General features: G+C 40.0%; 1 protein-coding gene across 1 annotated transcript; it reads left to right on the top strand.

The window, feature by feature from the left end:
• Positions 1 to 9,744: 9,744 nt before the first annotated feature.
• LOC129405794 (39S ribosomal protein L1, mitochondrial-like) lies at positions 9,745 to 10,815 on the top strand. The gene is given in 2 exon segments (XM_055143243.1): positions 9,745 to 10,521; positions 10,524 to 10,815. Coding segments are annotated over 2 exon segments (981 nt in total). The 5' UTR covers positions 9,745 to 9,771; the 3' UTR covers positions 10,755 to 10,815.
• The last annotated feature ends 3,885 nt before the right edge of the window (positions 10,816 to 14,700 follow it).

Raw genomic sequence — 14,700 nt, 5'->3', positions numbered from 1 at the left:
AGTGGGGAATAAAAGCTCTTTGATGCTTGTTCATTGCAGCACTGTTCACTGTAGCCAGAATCTGGAAATAACCCAAGTGCCCAAGAACAGAAGACTGGCTAGAGAAATAATGGCACTACATAATGGAATACTATACAACTGTTAGAAAAAAAATGAAGTCATAAAATTTGCTCATAAATGGATGCACATGGAGAGTAAATGGAATACTATACAGCTGTTAGAAAAAAATGAAGTCATAGAATTTGCTCATAAATGGATGCACATGGAGAGTATCATGCTGAGTGAAATAAGTCAGAAGGAGAGGGACAGGCATAGAATGACTGGACTGATTTGTGGGTTATAAAAAAAATACTGTGAGACTAACATCCAAGGACAGTAGGAACAACGGTCAGAAAGATTGGTCTATGATTGAGAACCTGCCTCAAGGGCTGAAGGGAGAAGGCAGTTGGGATAGAGAAGGGACCCTTATGACAATGATAGTTGAAAGGAATCACTCTGGATGGGAGATGCGTGCTGAAAGTGGGTAAAGGACCAAACATGATGGCCTCTCAGTATCTGTATCACAAACCAAAATGCCCAAAAGTAGAGTGAAAAAGAGAGAGAAAAGGAAGGAGAAGGAGGTGGAGAAGGAGAGGATAAGGAGAAGAAGAAGGAGAAGGAGAAGGAAAAGGAGAAGGAGAAGGAGATGGAGAAGGAGAAGGAGAAGGAGAAGGAGAAGGAGAAGGAGAAGGAGAAGGAGAAGGAGAAGGAGAAGAAGGAGAAGAAGGAGAAGGAGAAGGAGAAGGAGATGGAGAAGGAGAAGGAGAAGGAGAAGGAGAAGGAGAAGGAGAAGGAGAAGGAGAAGGAGAAGGAGAAGGAAAAGGAGAAGGAGAGGAGAAGGAGAAGGAAAAGGGGAAGGGAAAGGGGAAGGAGAAGTAAGGAGAAGGAGAAGAAAGACTTCCTTCCATAGAGGCAGGCTGGGGGTGGGAGGGAGGGGAAGTGGTGGGAGGGCTAGGGAGGATATTGGTGGTGGGAAATGTACGTGATGGAGGGATGGGTGTTGGAACATTGTATGACTGAAACTCAATCATGAAAGCTTTGTAATTGTATCTCATGGTGATTCAATTAAAAAAAATCTTTGACATTGGTTTTTGAATTTGTCACCCAAAGACAGGCAACAAAAGAAAAAATGAACAAGCTACACTACACCTGGCAAAAGTAATCAACAATATGGAAATATAGCCTATGGAATGAAAGGAAACATGGAAAAAGTACACCTCTGATATGGTATTATAATATAAAATGCACAAGGAACTCATACAAGTCAACAGCAAAGTCATCATCAACGTCCAATAAAAGTGTGCAAAGGAACGGAATTAATCATTTAAGTGGGTGCAAGTTGGGTTAAACCACACCTAGCGGTACTTAGGGGCTACACCTGACTCTGCTCTAAGATCACACTTGATAGTTCCAGGTATCAAACAGGGGTTGGCCAAATGCAATGCAATCACCTTAACCCATGTACTATCTTTCTAGCCTCTCTAGAGACTTTTTTTAAAGATACACAGACATATATATGAAAAGGTGCTCAACCATCATCAATCATAACTCAATTATATATACACAAATATTATAATGTAAGATAATCACTGTCATCACTGCCATCCCATTGTTCATCAATTTGCTCGAGCGGGCACCAGTAACATCTCCATTCTCAGATTTTGTTGTTACTGTTTTTGGTATATCGAATACACCACAGGTAGCTTGCCAGGCTCTGCCATGCGGGTGGGATCCTTTTGGTACCTTGCCAGGCTCTCCGAGCGGGACAGAGGAATCGAACCCAGACTGGTTGCACACAAGGCATTCGCCCTACCCACTGTGCTATCGCTCCAGCCCCGATGTAAGAGAAACATTATTTAAATAATAAAAATACAAAAAAAGACAAAAATCATTAAGCAAAGCTAATGTCATCTATATTTGAAAAGTATTGCACCGGTGTAGAAGAGTTATTCCCCTTCTTCTGAAGTTGCCTTTCCTCATCTTTGAATAAAATGAAGAGCTTCAAAAGTCTTAAAAATAAAGACATACGTGGTTCAAAGAGATAGTATAGCAGGTAGGGCACTTGTCAAGTGGTCCCCTGTGCCCACCAGAAATGATCCCTGAGTGCAAAGTCAGGAGTAAACCCTGAGCAGAACCAGGTGTGACCCTAAACAAAAAGAAAAGTAAAGATGTACTATATATCAATTGCCTACATTGTACTAAGTATTGTATCTTTCATTTATGACTTGCATGAACTATGAAATATTTTCCTCATTTTCCAGAAAATGGAGTGAGTTTCAAAGAATGCGTGTTGTTAATCAGATTATCTGACCAGTAAGTGCTAGAAGGATTTTTACCTAGGACTGTTTCACTCTAAATTTATAATTTTTCTGCAGGTAATAATGCAATAAAAACTTTCAAATATAATGGCCATACTATTGGAACAAGATGTGATCATGGAGAAGAAAGGAATTTTTTAAAACCAAAGTCCTTTAATCTACCAAAAGTGGAAATAAAACCAAGCAAATGACTTTCTAACATGCAATTATAATTTGATGCTTATAGGGTAAATATAGAATTTTTTTCTAAACAGATGCTATAAATGTAGTATTCACCTGTTCCTGTGCTATGGGTCTAATTTAATTATTTTGAAAACCTTATAGAAGTAGATAGAGATTTGATGTTTCTTTTAATTTTTTTTGAATCACCATGAAATGCAGTTAAAAAGTTTTTCATGATTGGGTTTTAGTCATAGAATGATTCAATACCCGTGGCTTCACCAGTGTACATTTCCCAGCACCAATGTCTCTAGTTTCCCTCCTGCCCCCTCCCCTGCCTTAGCCTGTATCTCTCTTTCTCTCTCTCTCTCTCAGTATTGTTGTTTGCAATATTGATACTTAAGGGTTATCAGGAATATTCCTTTACCAAGTTTTAATACTCAGTTCTTGAACAGCAAGATCATTCCCGGTTATTATTGTCATAGCAGTCTCTTCTCTAGCTTACCTACGCACATTCCCTCCTACACAATTGTGGTTATATCCAACCATTGTGTAGTGGTCCCCTTTCTATCCTAACTGCCCTCCCTCTGCTCTTCCACTTGTGACAAGTGTCCATTCATAGACCATTACTTCTGGTCCTTGATTCTATTCTGTGCGGGTATTAATTTTATATTATACTATTTTTTAATATCTCACAGATAAACTCAAGTATTCTATGCTTGTTTCTCTCCTTTTGACTCATTGCATCTGTTATGATACTTTCCATGATCATCCATTTATAAGCGGATTTCATGACTTCATTTTTCCTAACAGCAGTGTCGTGTTTCATTGTGTAGATGTACCATAGTTTCTTTATCCAGTCATCTTTCTCAAGCACTTGGGTTGTTTCTAGATTCTGGCTTTTGTGAATAGTGCTGCAATGAACATAGAAGTGCAGCTGATATTACTGCTGTGTGGTTTTGGGCCCCCAGGGTATATTTCCAGAAGTGGTACTGCTGGGTCAAATGGGAGCTTTATTTCCAGTTTTCTGAGGAATTTCCATATTGTTTTTCAAAAAGGCTGGGCCAGTCAACATTCCCACCAGCAATGAATGAGAACCCCTTTCTCCCCTCATCTGCGCCAGCATTGCATGTTCTTTTTGATGTTTGCTGACTCTATGGTATGATGATATCTCATTGTTATTTTGATTTGCATCTCCCTAATGTTTAGTGATATAGAGTATTTTTTCATGTGCCTTTTGGCTATTGGCATTTCTTCTTTGAGGAAGTTTTTGTTTATTTCTTCTCCCTATATTTTGATGGAGTTGATTTCTTTGTCACGTAAAGTTCTACCATTCCATTTATCTCTTTGGTAGTAGTAACCCCTTATCAGATGGGTGTTGGATAAATAATTTTTTCCCATTCTGTTGACTGTCTTTGTATCATGATCACCATTACTTTTGAGGAACAGAAGTGTCTAAGTTTAATGTATTCCCATTTATTTGTATCTGTTTCCACTTGCTTGGTCAATGGTGTTTCAACTTTGAGGATACAAGGCACAAGAAAAGGTTGCCCACTCTCACCACTTCTATTCAGTATATTTGTACTGGAAGTACTTGTCCCAGCAGTTAGGGAAGAAAAAAGGTATCAAGGCATCCAGATAGGAAAGGAAGAAGTTTGCTATCTCATGTTTTCAGTGTTGTTGACTCTGTTTTGGATATATAGCCATATCACTCCTCCAGGACTGGAGCCACAGCACAGTGGGTAGGGTGTTTGTCTTGCATGCGGCCGACCCGGTTTTGATTCCTCTGTCCCTCTCAGAGAGCCTGGCAAGTTACCGAGATTATCCCGCCCACACAGCAGAGCCTGGCAAGCTACCCGTGGTGTATTCGATATGCCAAAAACAGTAACAATTAAGTCTTACAATCAGACATTACTGGTACCCACTCGAGCAAATCAATGAGCAACGGAATGACAATGACAGTGACAGTGATAGTGATGAAGAATGAAAGTTATCTTCAAAGTTTACACAATACTAACATTTGTTAAGTTTAACTTAAAGCTCTATATTTTATTGAAGTTATTGATGCATTAATTATGGTTGAATAAGTAGTCATTTTTTGCAGTTTTAAAAAAATTCAATTGAATCATTGTGAGATGCACAGTTACATAAGTAGTCATTTTGAAAATTGTTAATGAGTTTTCAGCAATTGTGGAGCAGCTTTACAAATTCTCAAATTGGTATTCATCTGTTGTCAAAAATTATTATTCAATGAATATAAACACAGCTTATATCTTTAAACTAAATTGTATGATTAATAAATGTATGATACACTCAAATTAAAGCACTATTTTAAGTATACAGAGTTAACTGAATACAAAATTATTTTTCTCAAGATTAAATTTATCACACAATAAGCTATAAAATTGTTTAATATAAGTAAAAAATGTTATGAAAAATAATATGAAAATATATTTATATAATCATTTTACTTCCTCCTTTTATGTTCTTTCTTAGTTGCATACTAGAAGTATTTCCTCTTATAGGTAGAATTATTAACAAAAGTTTTGCAGCCCATAAAAATAGTATAATTCTTTTACACCATAGTTAAATATGTATGAAGTTAATATTGTAAAGCATATGATAAATAGTATACAAATTCCTTTCTCAATGTTATAATTGCATGGGAAGGGCACATAGTCTAAATTTTAATTCCTTAAGAGAATTAATTATTTGTAGAACTTAAATGCAAGCATGATGCTCTCCATTGCTTGAATTTCACAATATCCCTGTGAGCCATAGACTCGTATAAAGGAAAATAAAATTTATAATAGTCTTTACCCATACTTAAAACACCAAAGATATAAAGGGCAAGGCTACAATTCAATACTTTGAAATTTGGCATTCAGTTATGTTTTTCACCTCTGCATTTATGTTACATATTTTTAAACATCAATGAAATTTTTTAGCTTGTTTAAATACGGGTAACTTTCCAAGACACAATTCTCTTTGTTACACTGATAATTTATAATATGAAAGGTAGGATAAATGTTTTATGTTTGATATGGTAAGCCCATCAATCTACTACTTCTATAGTTCCACAACGGAATTGACCACATCATACTCAATGGACAGTTTTGCCTGACCGATGTCGCTGTTGTCCTAAAATTCCAAACAGGAGCAGACCACTGTCTCCTTTGTGCAAAATTCTACTTCATGGAGCAGGGCGAAAGGGCTGCAAAATTTAAGATGAGAACTCCCAGAATGGGAGCTCTTTGGCACCAATGCAGCAATATGGGAAGATGCCATCGTTGACAACATATGAGGAACACAATCAACTGGTTCAGAACCTCCATGATTGTGCAAGGAATGCAGAGAGAGAGAAAGTCACCAAAAGTTGCCTGTCTTCGGAAACTCTAGAGCTCATTCACCAACGTGGTCTGGTGTGAGCCTCAGGCAATCACAAGCTAACATCTGAGCTCGAAAAGCTGTGCAGAGAAATGATAAAGGAAGACCTCAAAGAGAGAGGAGCAGCAGTGTTGGCCAATGTGGCAGAAGTCGGGAAAAGTATTTGCAACACCCGCCTGTCCTTCCCCAACTATAAGACCAAGATGACTGCCCTCCAACATCCTGAAGGATCAATCACATCTTCCAGAATGGCAATGTAAAAGGTTATCCATGACTTCTACTCAGATCTCTTTGATAGCCACGTCCACCTGCCCACATACCAAATTCCATAGGATGGATATGTCATTCCCAGCATTCTCCCTTCCGATATCTGACACGCCAATTCATCAGTAAAGAAGCGTACAGCACTCGGTCCAGACAAGGTCAGACCTGAACACTTGAAGAATCTGCCGCAAGTACTTGTCAATACACTAGCTCAGCTCTTCACACGCTACCTACCTGAATGCAAGTTTCCGTCCCAATGGAAAACCAGCAGAACTGTCCTGTTCTACAAGAAGGAAGACATCCACAATATCGGCATCTATTGTCTGATCTGTCTGTTGTCCGTCGTCTACAATTTATTTACTCAAGTCATCTTGAATAAGATTGGCAGAACACTAGGCAAAGAACAACCATGTGAGCAAGCCGGGTTCCAAAAAGGATTCAGCATGATTGACCATATCCACATGGTGACCAAGCTCATTGAGGTTTCATGATAGTTCAAAATGCCGCTTTGTCTAATGTTCATTGATTTAAAGAAGGCCTTTGATTCTGTGGAGACTGAAGCGGTCATCAAAGCCCTACCCAAACAGGGTGTTCAATGTTCAAACTCAGTACATCAAGATCCTCCATGAGCTATATTACGGATTCACTACCAGGATCTCACCATTCTACAAAGAATTGATCATCAGTGTAAAGAGAGGGGTTCGGCAGGGCAACACCATTTCACTGAAACTCTTCAGTGCCACCCTCAAGAACATCATGTTACAACTGGAACGGGAAGAAATGAGAGTGAAGATAGATGGTCAGCAACTACACTACCTCCGCTTCACTGATGACATCATTCTCATAACACCAAATATCAACCAAGCGGCACAAATTGGCCAACTTTGGCCGTGAGTGTGGAAAGGTCGGACTATAGCTGAATCTCATGAAGACAATGTTCATGAGAAACGGATTAGTTCCTGATGTTTCATTTAACCTCAATGGAACGAACATCTCCAATTGCAACAGTTATGTGTACCTAGATCAAGAACTCAACATGACAAACGACCTGGCACCTAAACTGCCCAGGAGGAAGAGAGCAGCGTGGAATGCCTTCAAGAGCGTTAAAGAAGTGGTTAAGATGACAAAGAAACTCCAGCTCCAGGTATATCTTTTCAATTCCACCGTTCTTCCTGCACTAACATATGCCTCAGAGACCTGAGCCCTATGCAAACAGGATGAGAACGCTATTTGGGTCTCCCAAAGAGGAATCAAAAGAGCTATGCTTGGAGTATCCACATTTCACTCAAGTAAGAGAAGGAATCTGGAGTTCTGGTCTACAAGAATGGTCAAGAATCAGGGATGTTGTCTCGTTTGCCAAGGCATCAAAAATCAGATGGGCTGGACACATAATGCGATTTGGAGATGACTGCGGGACTAGAGCTGTTATCAACTGGATTCTGCAGAATGTCAAAAGACCTCGTGGCTGCCCACCGATGAAATGGTCAGACTTCTTCATCAAAACCTTGATCAAGTGGTTTGAGGCTGTTCATGTCCCTGGATGGAACAGATGTCATTGGGCTACACTAGCACACAACAGGGACAAATGGAGACATTACTGGCACCCGCTCGAACAAATTGAAGATCAATGGGATGACAAGTGATACAAGTAATCAATCTACTATAGTCCATTTAACAGATATTAAAGTTTATAAATCATATAAGACTGACTAGTACATGAGCTAGCATTCTAAATTAGTTGCTTGGTTTTAGTTTTATTAGAATTTATTATGGAAAAATTTCACTACTTTGAGTTCTACTTCTAAAGAGAAAAGAAGTAAAGTTAATGTGTAGTTGAAAATGAGTTCAGGGGGTGGACAACCTTCTTTCTATCCCCCTGTTCTTCCAGGAGCCTGGCATTCAGTCATTCCCACAAACTGCCTCTGGTACCATATAATAAGCTCATTAACTGGCCATGACCCAGAGATTCATAAATAAATCTTAATAGAGATAAACAAGTTGCAGAGATGCTTCTGGACCCCAAAGTAATCCAGTTAAAAAATTAACTCCAGTTGTATCACCCCATTTAAAATTTTAGAATTCTTAAAGTGCACCCACACAATATCTCACTCTACACCATTGATACACCATATTGGATAGAATGTAAAGTAAAGGGCAACTATCTTGATTAAGAAAATATTAGCACATAAGGCTCAACCTGTAACAACATGTTAGTAATGTCTATTACAAAGGCTTCATGACTCCAGGGTAAGATACAACTATCTTCACACACTTTAAGGAAAATTTTTTATCATTTTTAGCAAATTATTAGCAACAAACAATACAAAATAAATTATTTAGTGCCTGCTATTAGGGCAGGCTTGGGTAGTGATCATAAAAATTGGAAATAATGGTGATGGGATGGTATAATGGTGGCGGGATTGATTGGTGTTGGAATATTGAATGTAATAAATTATCATGAGCAACTTTATAAAAATAAAATTTTTAAAAGTTTAAAATGAGGTAAGTGGTTTGTTTTTTCCTTTCTGGTCCATCAGTCAGCTTTGAATTTTCCAAGAGATTCTGTATCAACTGATAAGGAGATGGGTAGTATCTTGATCTATTTTTTTTTCCTTTGTGGGAAGAGTGCTTCCTAAGTGATGCTTAGGAGACCCAAGACCCTTGGGAATTCCCTGCCAACTGGGCCTGTTGCTCAGTGCTAGGGAGGGCAGGGGGTACAGTGATGCTTGTATTATATGTATGCATATATATCACAAATCACGAAATCCCTTTAATCATTGATTTCTCGAGCTGGCTCAGTAACCTCTCCATTCGTCCTTTCCCTGAGATCTTAGAAGTCTCTCTCGACTCAGCCCTTCCCAAAGATGTCCCACTGGAGGCTCTTTCAGGGTCAGGGGAATGAGATCCCCTTGTTACTGGATTTAGCATATGAATGCACCATGGGAAGCTTGCAAGGTTGTCCCATGTGGGCAGGAAACTCTCAGAAGCTTGCTAGTTTCTCCCAGAGGGAGAAGAAGGCTATAAGATATCGCTTCTGGGAGCTTGCTTTTAAGTCTCTCTGGATGTTGGCTGTTGATGGGATTACACACACCTGCGTTCTTCTGCTGGTACCTTCATGCATGAGGCCTGTCCAATCACGTGGAGAGGGGTCTCGAGCAGGGCTGTGGCTAGGTTCCTGTGGTCTTCGACCGCTGGGAGCTCTGCTTGGAGTGGGGAGGGAAGCTGGAGCCCATCACCTCCGAGGGGCTTCGGGGAAGACAGCCAGGCGTGCGGGCAAGAGACTAAGAGACTCTGATGTGTGTGTGTGTGTGTGTGTGTGTGTGTGTGTGTGTGTGTGTGTATACACACATATATATAATGCAATTGTAAAATGCATTATTATGAAATCTGTAAATATATAAATTAATGGACATTGCTAGAAATGGGAAAACGTGTTTATCTAAAAGAAGTACCTGTCCCCCACGCCCGGGTCGCGGGCGCCCGGCGGCGGTTCCCGCCCGTGTCTCTTGTGTTCCTTCGAATTCCGTCCCCGGGAACCGCTGAACACTTGTCTTCCGTGCGGGCGTGGGGACACATTTCGTGCACACAATCCGGGATCGCCGACATGGCCGCGGCCGTGCGATGCCTCGGTAGAGTCTTGATACATCTTCAAAGGCATAGTCTCTCCAAGATGGTTTGTCAGACACCCCTTTATCCTGGTTCTGTGTATCTTCGAGTGCCTAACAGACATTTTGCTGCTGCTGCTGCAAAGCCTGCAAAAAAGTCCAAAAAAGATGCTAAAGGGAAAACATCGGATGAAAAAACAATTGATATCGAAAAAATAAAGTCATACCCCTACATGGAAACTGAACCTGAGGATGATGTCTACTTAAAACGCCTGTATCCAAGGCAGATGTATGAGGTGGAGAAAGCTATTCATTTGCTTAAGAAATACCAGATTCTGGACTTTACTAATCCAAAGCAAGGTGTCTATCTTGATTTGACACTGGATATGGCATTAGGGAAGAAGAAAAAAGTGGAGCCGTTTGCCAGTGTTCTTGGTTTCCCATATCCGTTCCTTTCAGAAATCAATAAAGTTGTTGTATTTACAGGGAATGCCTCAGAGGTTAAAACAGCAGAAGAAAACGGAGCTGCATTTGCAGGAGGAGCAGATTTGATTCAGAAGGTTTTGGATGATGAAATTAAACCAGATTTTTATGTCGCTGTTCCAGAAATAATGCCTGAGCTTAATCCATTAAGGAAGAAATTGCAAAAAAGATTTCCAAAATTAAGCCGAAATTCCATTGGCCGTGACATTCCCAAAATGCTTGAATTATTTAAAACTGGACATGAAATCAAGGTTGATGAAGAGAGGGGGAGAACTTTCTCCAAACCAAAATTGCAACACTGGATATGCCAAGTGACCAGATAATTGCCAATCTGCAAGCAGTTATAAATGAAGTTTGCAGGCACAGACCACTGAGTTTGGGACCTTTTGTGATTCATGCTTTCCTTCGAAGTTCAACAAGTGAAGGCCTGTTGATAAAGATTGAGCCTTTATTACCTAAGGAAGTAGAAACCAAAGGAAGTAATAAAGAAGCTTCCTGAAAGTGTAACGTTGTGAAATTATTTCCAGTGGATTAAGAAGCAACAGAGAAAGTTATAAAACAAGAAAATAAATAAATAAAAGAAGTACCTGTATGTTGCATTTCACAACAGAGAAAACATGCAGAAGAAAGTCCTAACTATCCTGTCAGATTCTCTTTTTTTTTAAAGTTTTTTAAAATTTGATTAAAGAACAATGATTTACAAAGTTATTGCTAGTTGAGTTTTAGAAATATAATCTTATGGAGAATCTACTTTTGGGTTTCCATCACCAATGTCAACTTCCCTCCACCAGTGTTCCCAAGTTTTCTCCCGCAACCTTTCCCTTCAAGCCTGCAACTTCGATAGTCACACTTTAAAATTCTGTCGTTATAGTTTGCTATCTCATATTTTCAGTGTTGTTGACTCTGTTTTGGATATATAGCCATATCACTCCTCCAGGACTGGAGCCACAGCACAGTGGGTAGGGTGTTTGTCTTGCATGCGGCCAACCCGGTTTTGATTCATTCATCCCTCTCGGAGAGCCTGGCAAGTTACTGAGATTATCCCGCCCACACAGCAGAGGCTGACAAGCTACCCATGGTGTATTCGATATGCCAAAAACAGTAAGAACAAGTCTCACAATGGAAATGTTACTGGTGCCCACTCGAGCAAATTTATGAACAATGGGATGACAGTGCTATAGTGCTACCACTCCTCCACATTAGTATAGCTTAGGACCCTGACCCCTATCCCCCATTACTTCACTTTCTCATCTTCTTTCCTCCCTTAATTTCTTTTTTTTTTGTTTTTTGGGTCACACCCGGCAATGCACAGGGGTTACTCCTGGCTCTGCACTCAGGAATTACCCCTGGCGGTGCTCAGGGGTAATATGGGGTGCTGGGAATCGAACCTGGGTCGACCGTGTCCAAGGCAAACACCCTACCCATTGTGCTATCGCTCCAGCCACTCCTCCCTTAATTTCTTTCCTTCTCTGTTCCTCTTCTCCCTATACTCTGGGATTAAGGATGATGTAGGCATCCCCTTTTAGTGCATTGCATTTTCTCATCCAATTATTCTATATTCCACAGGTAAGTGAGGTAAGAAGACCAACCATCTTCTGTTGGCCCTTATTCTGGACTACTTCACTCAACGTGACATCTTCCAGTTTTATCCAGCTTGCAGCAAATTGAGTGATTTCATCATTTCTTGTAGTTACATGGTATTCCATTATGTGGATGTATACCACATCTTCATAATCCATTCATCTGTCCTCAGATGCCTGCGTTTATTCCATATCTTAGCTATTGTATTAAGTGAAGCAATAAATAATATGTGCATATGTCTTTTTGAATGAATGTTCTTGTGTCCTGGGCATCAACACCTAAAAGTGAAATTGCTGGGTTATATGGTATCTCAATTCTAAGTTTATAATTCTCCATACTGTTTTCCAAGGTATTTGAACCAAACAACATCCCCACCAGCAGTGGATGAGAGTTCCTTTTTCACCACTTCCCTACCAATACAAGTTGTCCCCATTATTTTTTATGTGTAATATTCTAACTGGTATCAGATGACATTTCACTTTTTCTTTGCACTTCCCTAGTAATAAATGATGGTGAGTATGTATTCATGTGCTTATCAGTCATCAGCCTGTATTCTTCGAGAGCTGACTTTCATTTTCTCTCCCCGTTTTTATGGGCGTTTTGGATTTGTTTTTGTTGAGCGTGTGTGTACTTCTTTATATCCTCAATACCAACCCTTTATCTGATGTGTTTAATGTGAATATTGTTTTCACATTTAGTTGGCTGCTCTTTGGTTTCAGGTCATGATTCTATTGCCATGCAGAAACTCTTTCATTTGATACAATCCCACTTATTTACTTTTTACTCTGTTGCTTTTGCCAGTGGCATTGTGTCACTGAAGACCCCTCTGAGTCCTGATCTTGGGTGTTCTTCTGATATTTTCCTCATTGTGCTTTGTAGTTTCTAGGTGGATGGCATGATCTTGAACAACTTTGGTGATCCTAGAAGTACTGAATAGATTATTAGTCATATAATATCCCAAAGCTTAATGAGGAGGAAATAGAAAATTTTGAACAGGCCAATCACAAGTAAGAAAATTGAAACAGTGATGAAGAATCTCCCCAAGAACAGATTTCCAGTTGGGTTCACTGATAAGTTCTTTCAAACCTTCAGGGATTTACTGCCTTTACTTCTTAAGTGCTTCCAAAGTATCAAAGACACAGGAATCCTTCCTAACACTTTCCTTGAAGCTAACATTACACTAATACCCAAATAAGATAGAAAGCACTTCCAGAAAAAATTTCAGACCACTCTTCCTGATGAACATCAATGTAAAAATTATTAACAGAATCCTAGGAAACAATTCAACAATATGTCACATCACAATCAAATGGGATTTACCCCAGGGGTGCCAGGAGGGTTCAACATATTCAAGTCAATTAATATAATGCACACATTAGTAAAATAAAAGATAAAAATCATGTGCTCATCTTTTTAAATCTTTCCACTCATTTAACCACACCGACATTTTAAAAATTGATAATTATTTCACTATTTTCAATGTGTAAGTTGAAATTTTTTGAACTTAAATAACTTCCTCAGGAGCATTCAGGATTTGGACAAAACTGAACTTTTTAACTCATGTACTAAAAACCTACTGTATGGCAAAAACCTGTGTTCTTTCCATCACTCAATTCATAGAGCAAACAGGTTGGATAATACTTTTATTGGAGATAAGTGAGTAATGTAAGTTGTGATAGCATTTGTAGGATGACATTGGTTTGTCCTTTCTGCCTCGCTGCAGGGGGTTTAGGTTTATTTGTTACTCCCATCACAGTGCTCCCATTCCTCTGTGCTTATTTCTAAGCTCTTTCTTTGTACTTTGTTAACTTGCAAATATTGCTCTTCTCCTTAAGTCCTTTGCATAGTTAATTCAGAGCAGTGTCCTTTTTGTATAGATACAGGAAGACACTTAATGCTATGCTTTTATAATTTGTGAGTTAATTGACTCCAGATAATATTACCCTGGAACATCTGTTCTCTAGACCTAAACCTCAGTTGCTCTTACTTCCTAGTACCCCCAATGCAGGGTCCCTACAGGGGAGTGGATGGACCCAGGGCAAGCAGTGAGCTATTCTGGCATCAAATTGGGCGTGGCCAAAGTGCCATAATACTCAACTATAAGTTAAAAGCATGGTCATGGACAAATTCTGTCATGATCCAAAGAGTAACAACTGAAGTAGGACCCTGCTAGGGTTAGGAAAGATTAATCTGGCCTGAGCACTGTAGTCTGAGATCTATAGTGAGATGTCTCCAGGCTAGCCACCCTACAAGCTTAATGTATCTCTAACTTGAGCCTGATTGGCGATCAGGAAGGGCTTTTGATATGTTGCTATACTACCCCTAATGCAGGGAGTTGGGAGAGAGACCAGGGCAGCAAGATGGAACATGGAGAGACTAGGAAGGGAGACAGAAGGAGAAGAATGTAGGAGGAAAATGCAGGAGCAGGCGCATGGAGGGACGAGAGATGAGGCTCTAAGAGGGAGCTTGGAGAGAGGAGCAGGAGAGACAGGAGAAGGGAATGACAGGCAGTATGAGACTAAGGGGAGCTTAGTGAGATTGGAACAGGTGCATGGGGAGGATGGGATAAATGACAACTGATCAACCAACCAGCCTGACGGCCTCTTCTTTGTCCATCCATGGCATGGGTCGCTCTGGACAGGGGAGCAGCCTGAGTCAACAGAATGAGGGTGGCGAGAGAGCAACGGGGCTTTCCCTAGCCACCAGGAAATTATACAGACATTTATGAGATATTTCAGGTGAATGAAGAGACTTGCTAGTAGGGACTCTCGGCATGAGAATTGGCAGGAGCTGCCTTCCAAAACTGCTCGGCTCATGTGAGGCAAGGGTAGAGGTTCAGTAAGGAGATTGGAATAAGGAAACCC

Source organism: Sorex araneus, chromosome 1 (genome assembly GCF_027595985.1).
Source record: "Sorex araneus isolate mSorAra2 chromosome 1, mSorAra2.pri, whole genome shotgun sequence".
Classification (NCBI taxonomy): Eukaryota; Metazoa; Chordata; class Mammalia; order Eulipotyphla; family Soricidae; genus Sorex; species Sorex araneus.
The sequence above is the reverse complement of the archived record's forward strand: the minus strand, read 5'-3'. Positions and strand labels throughout refer to the sequence as shown.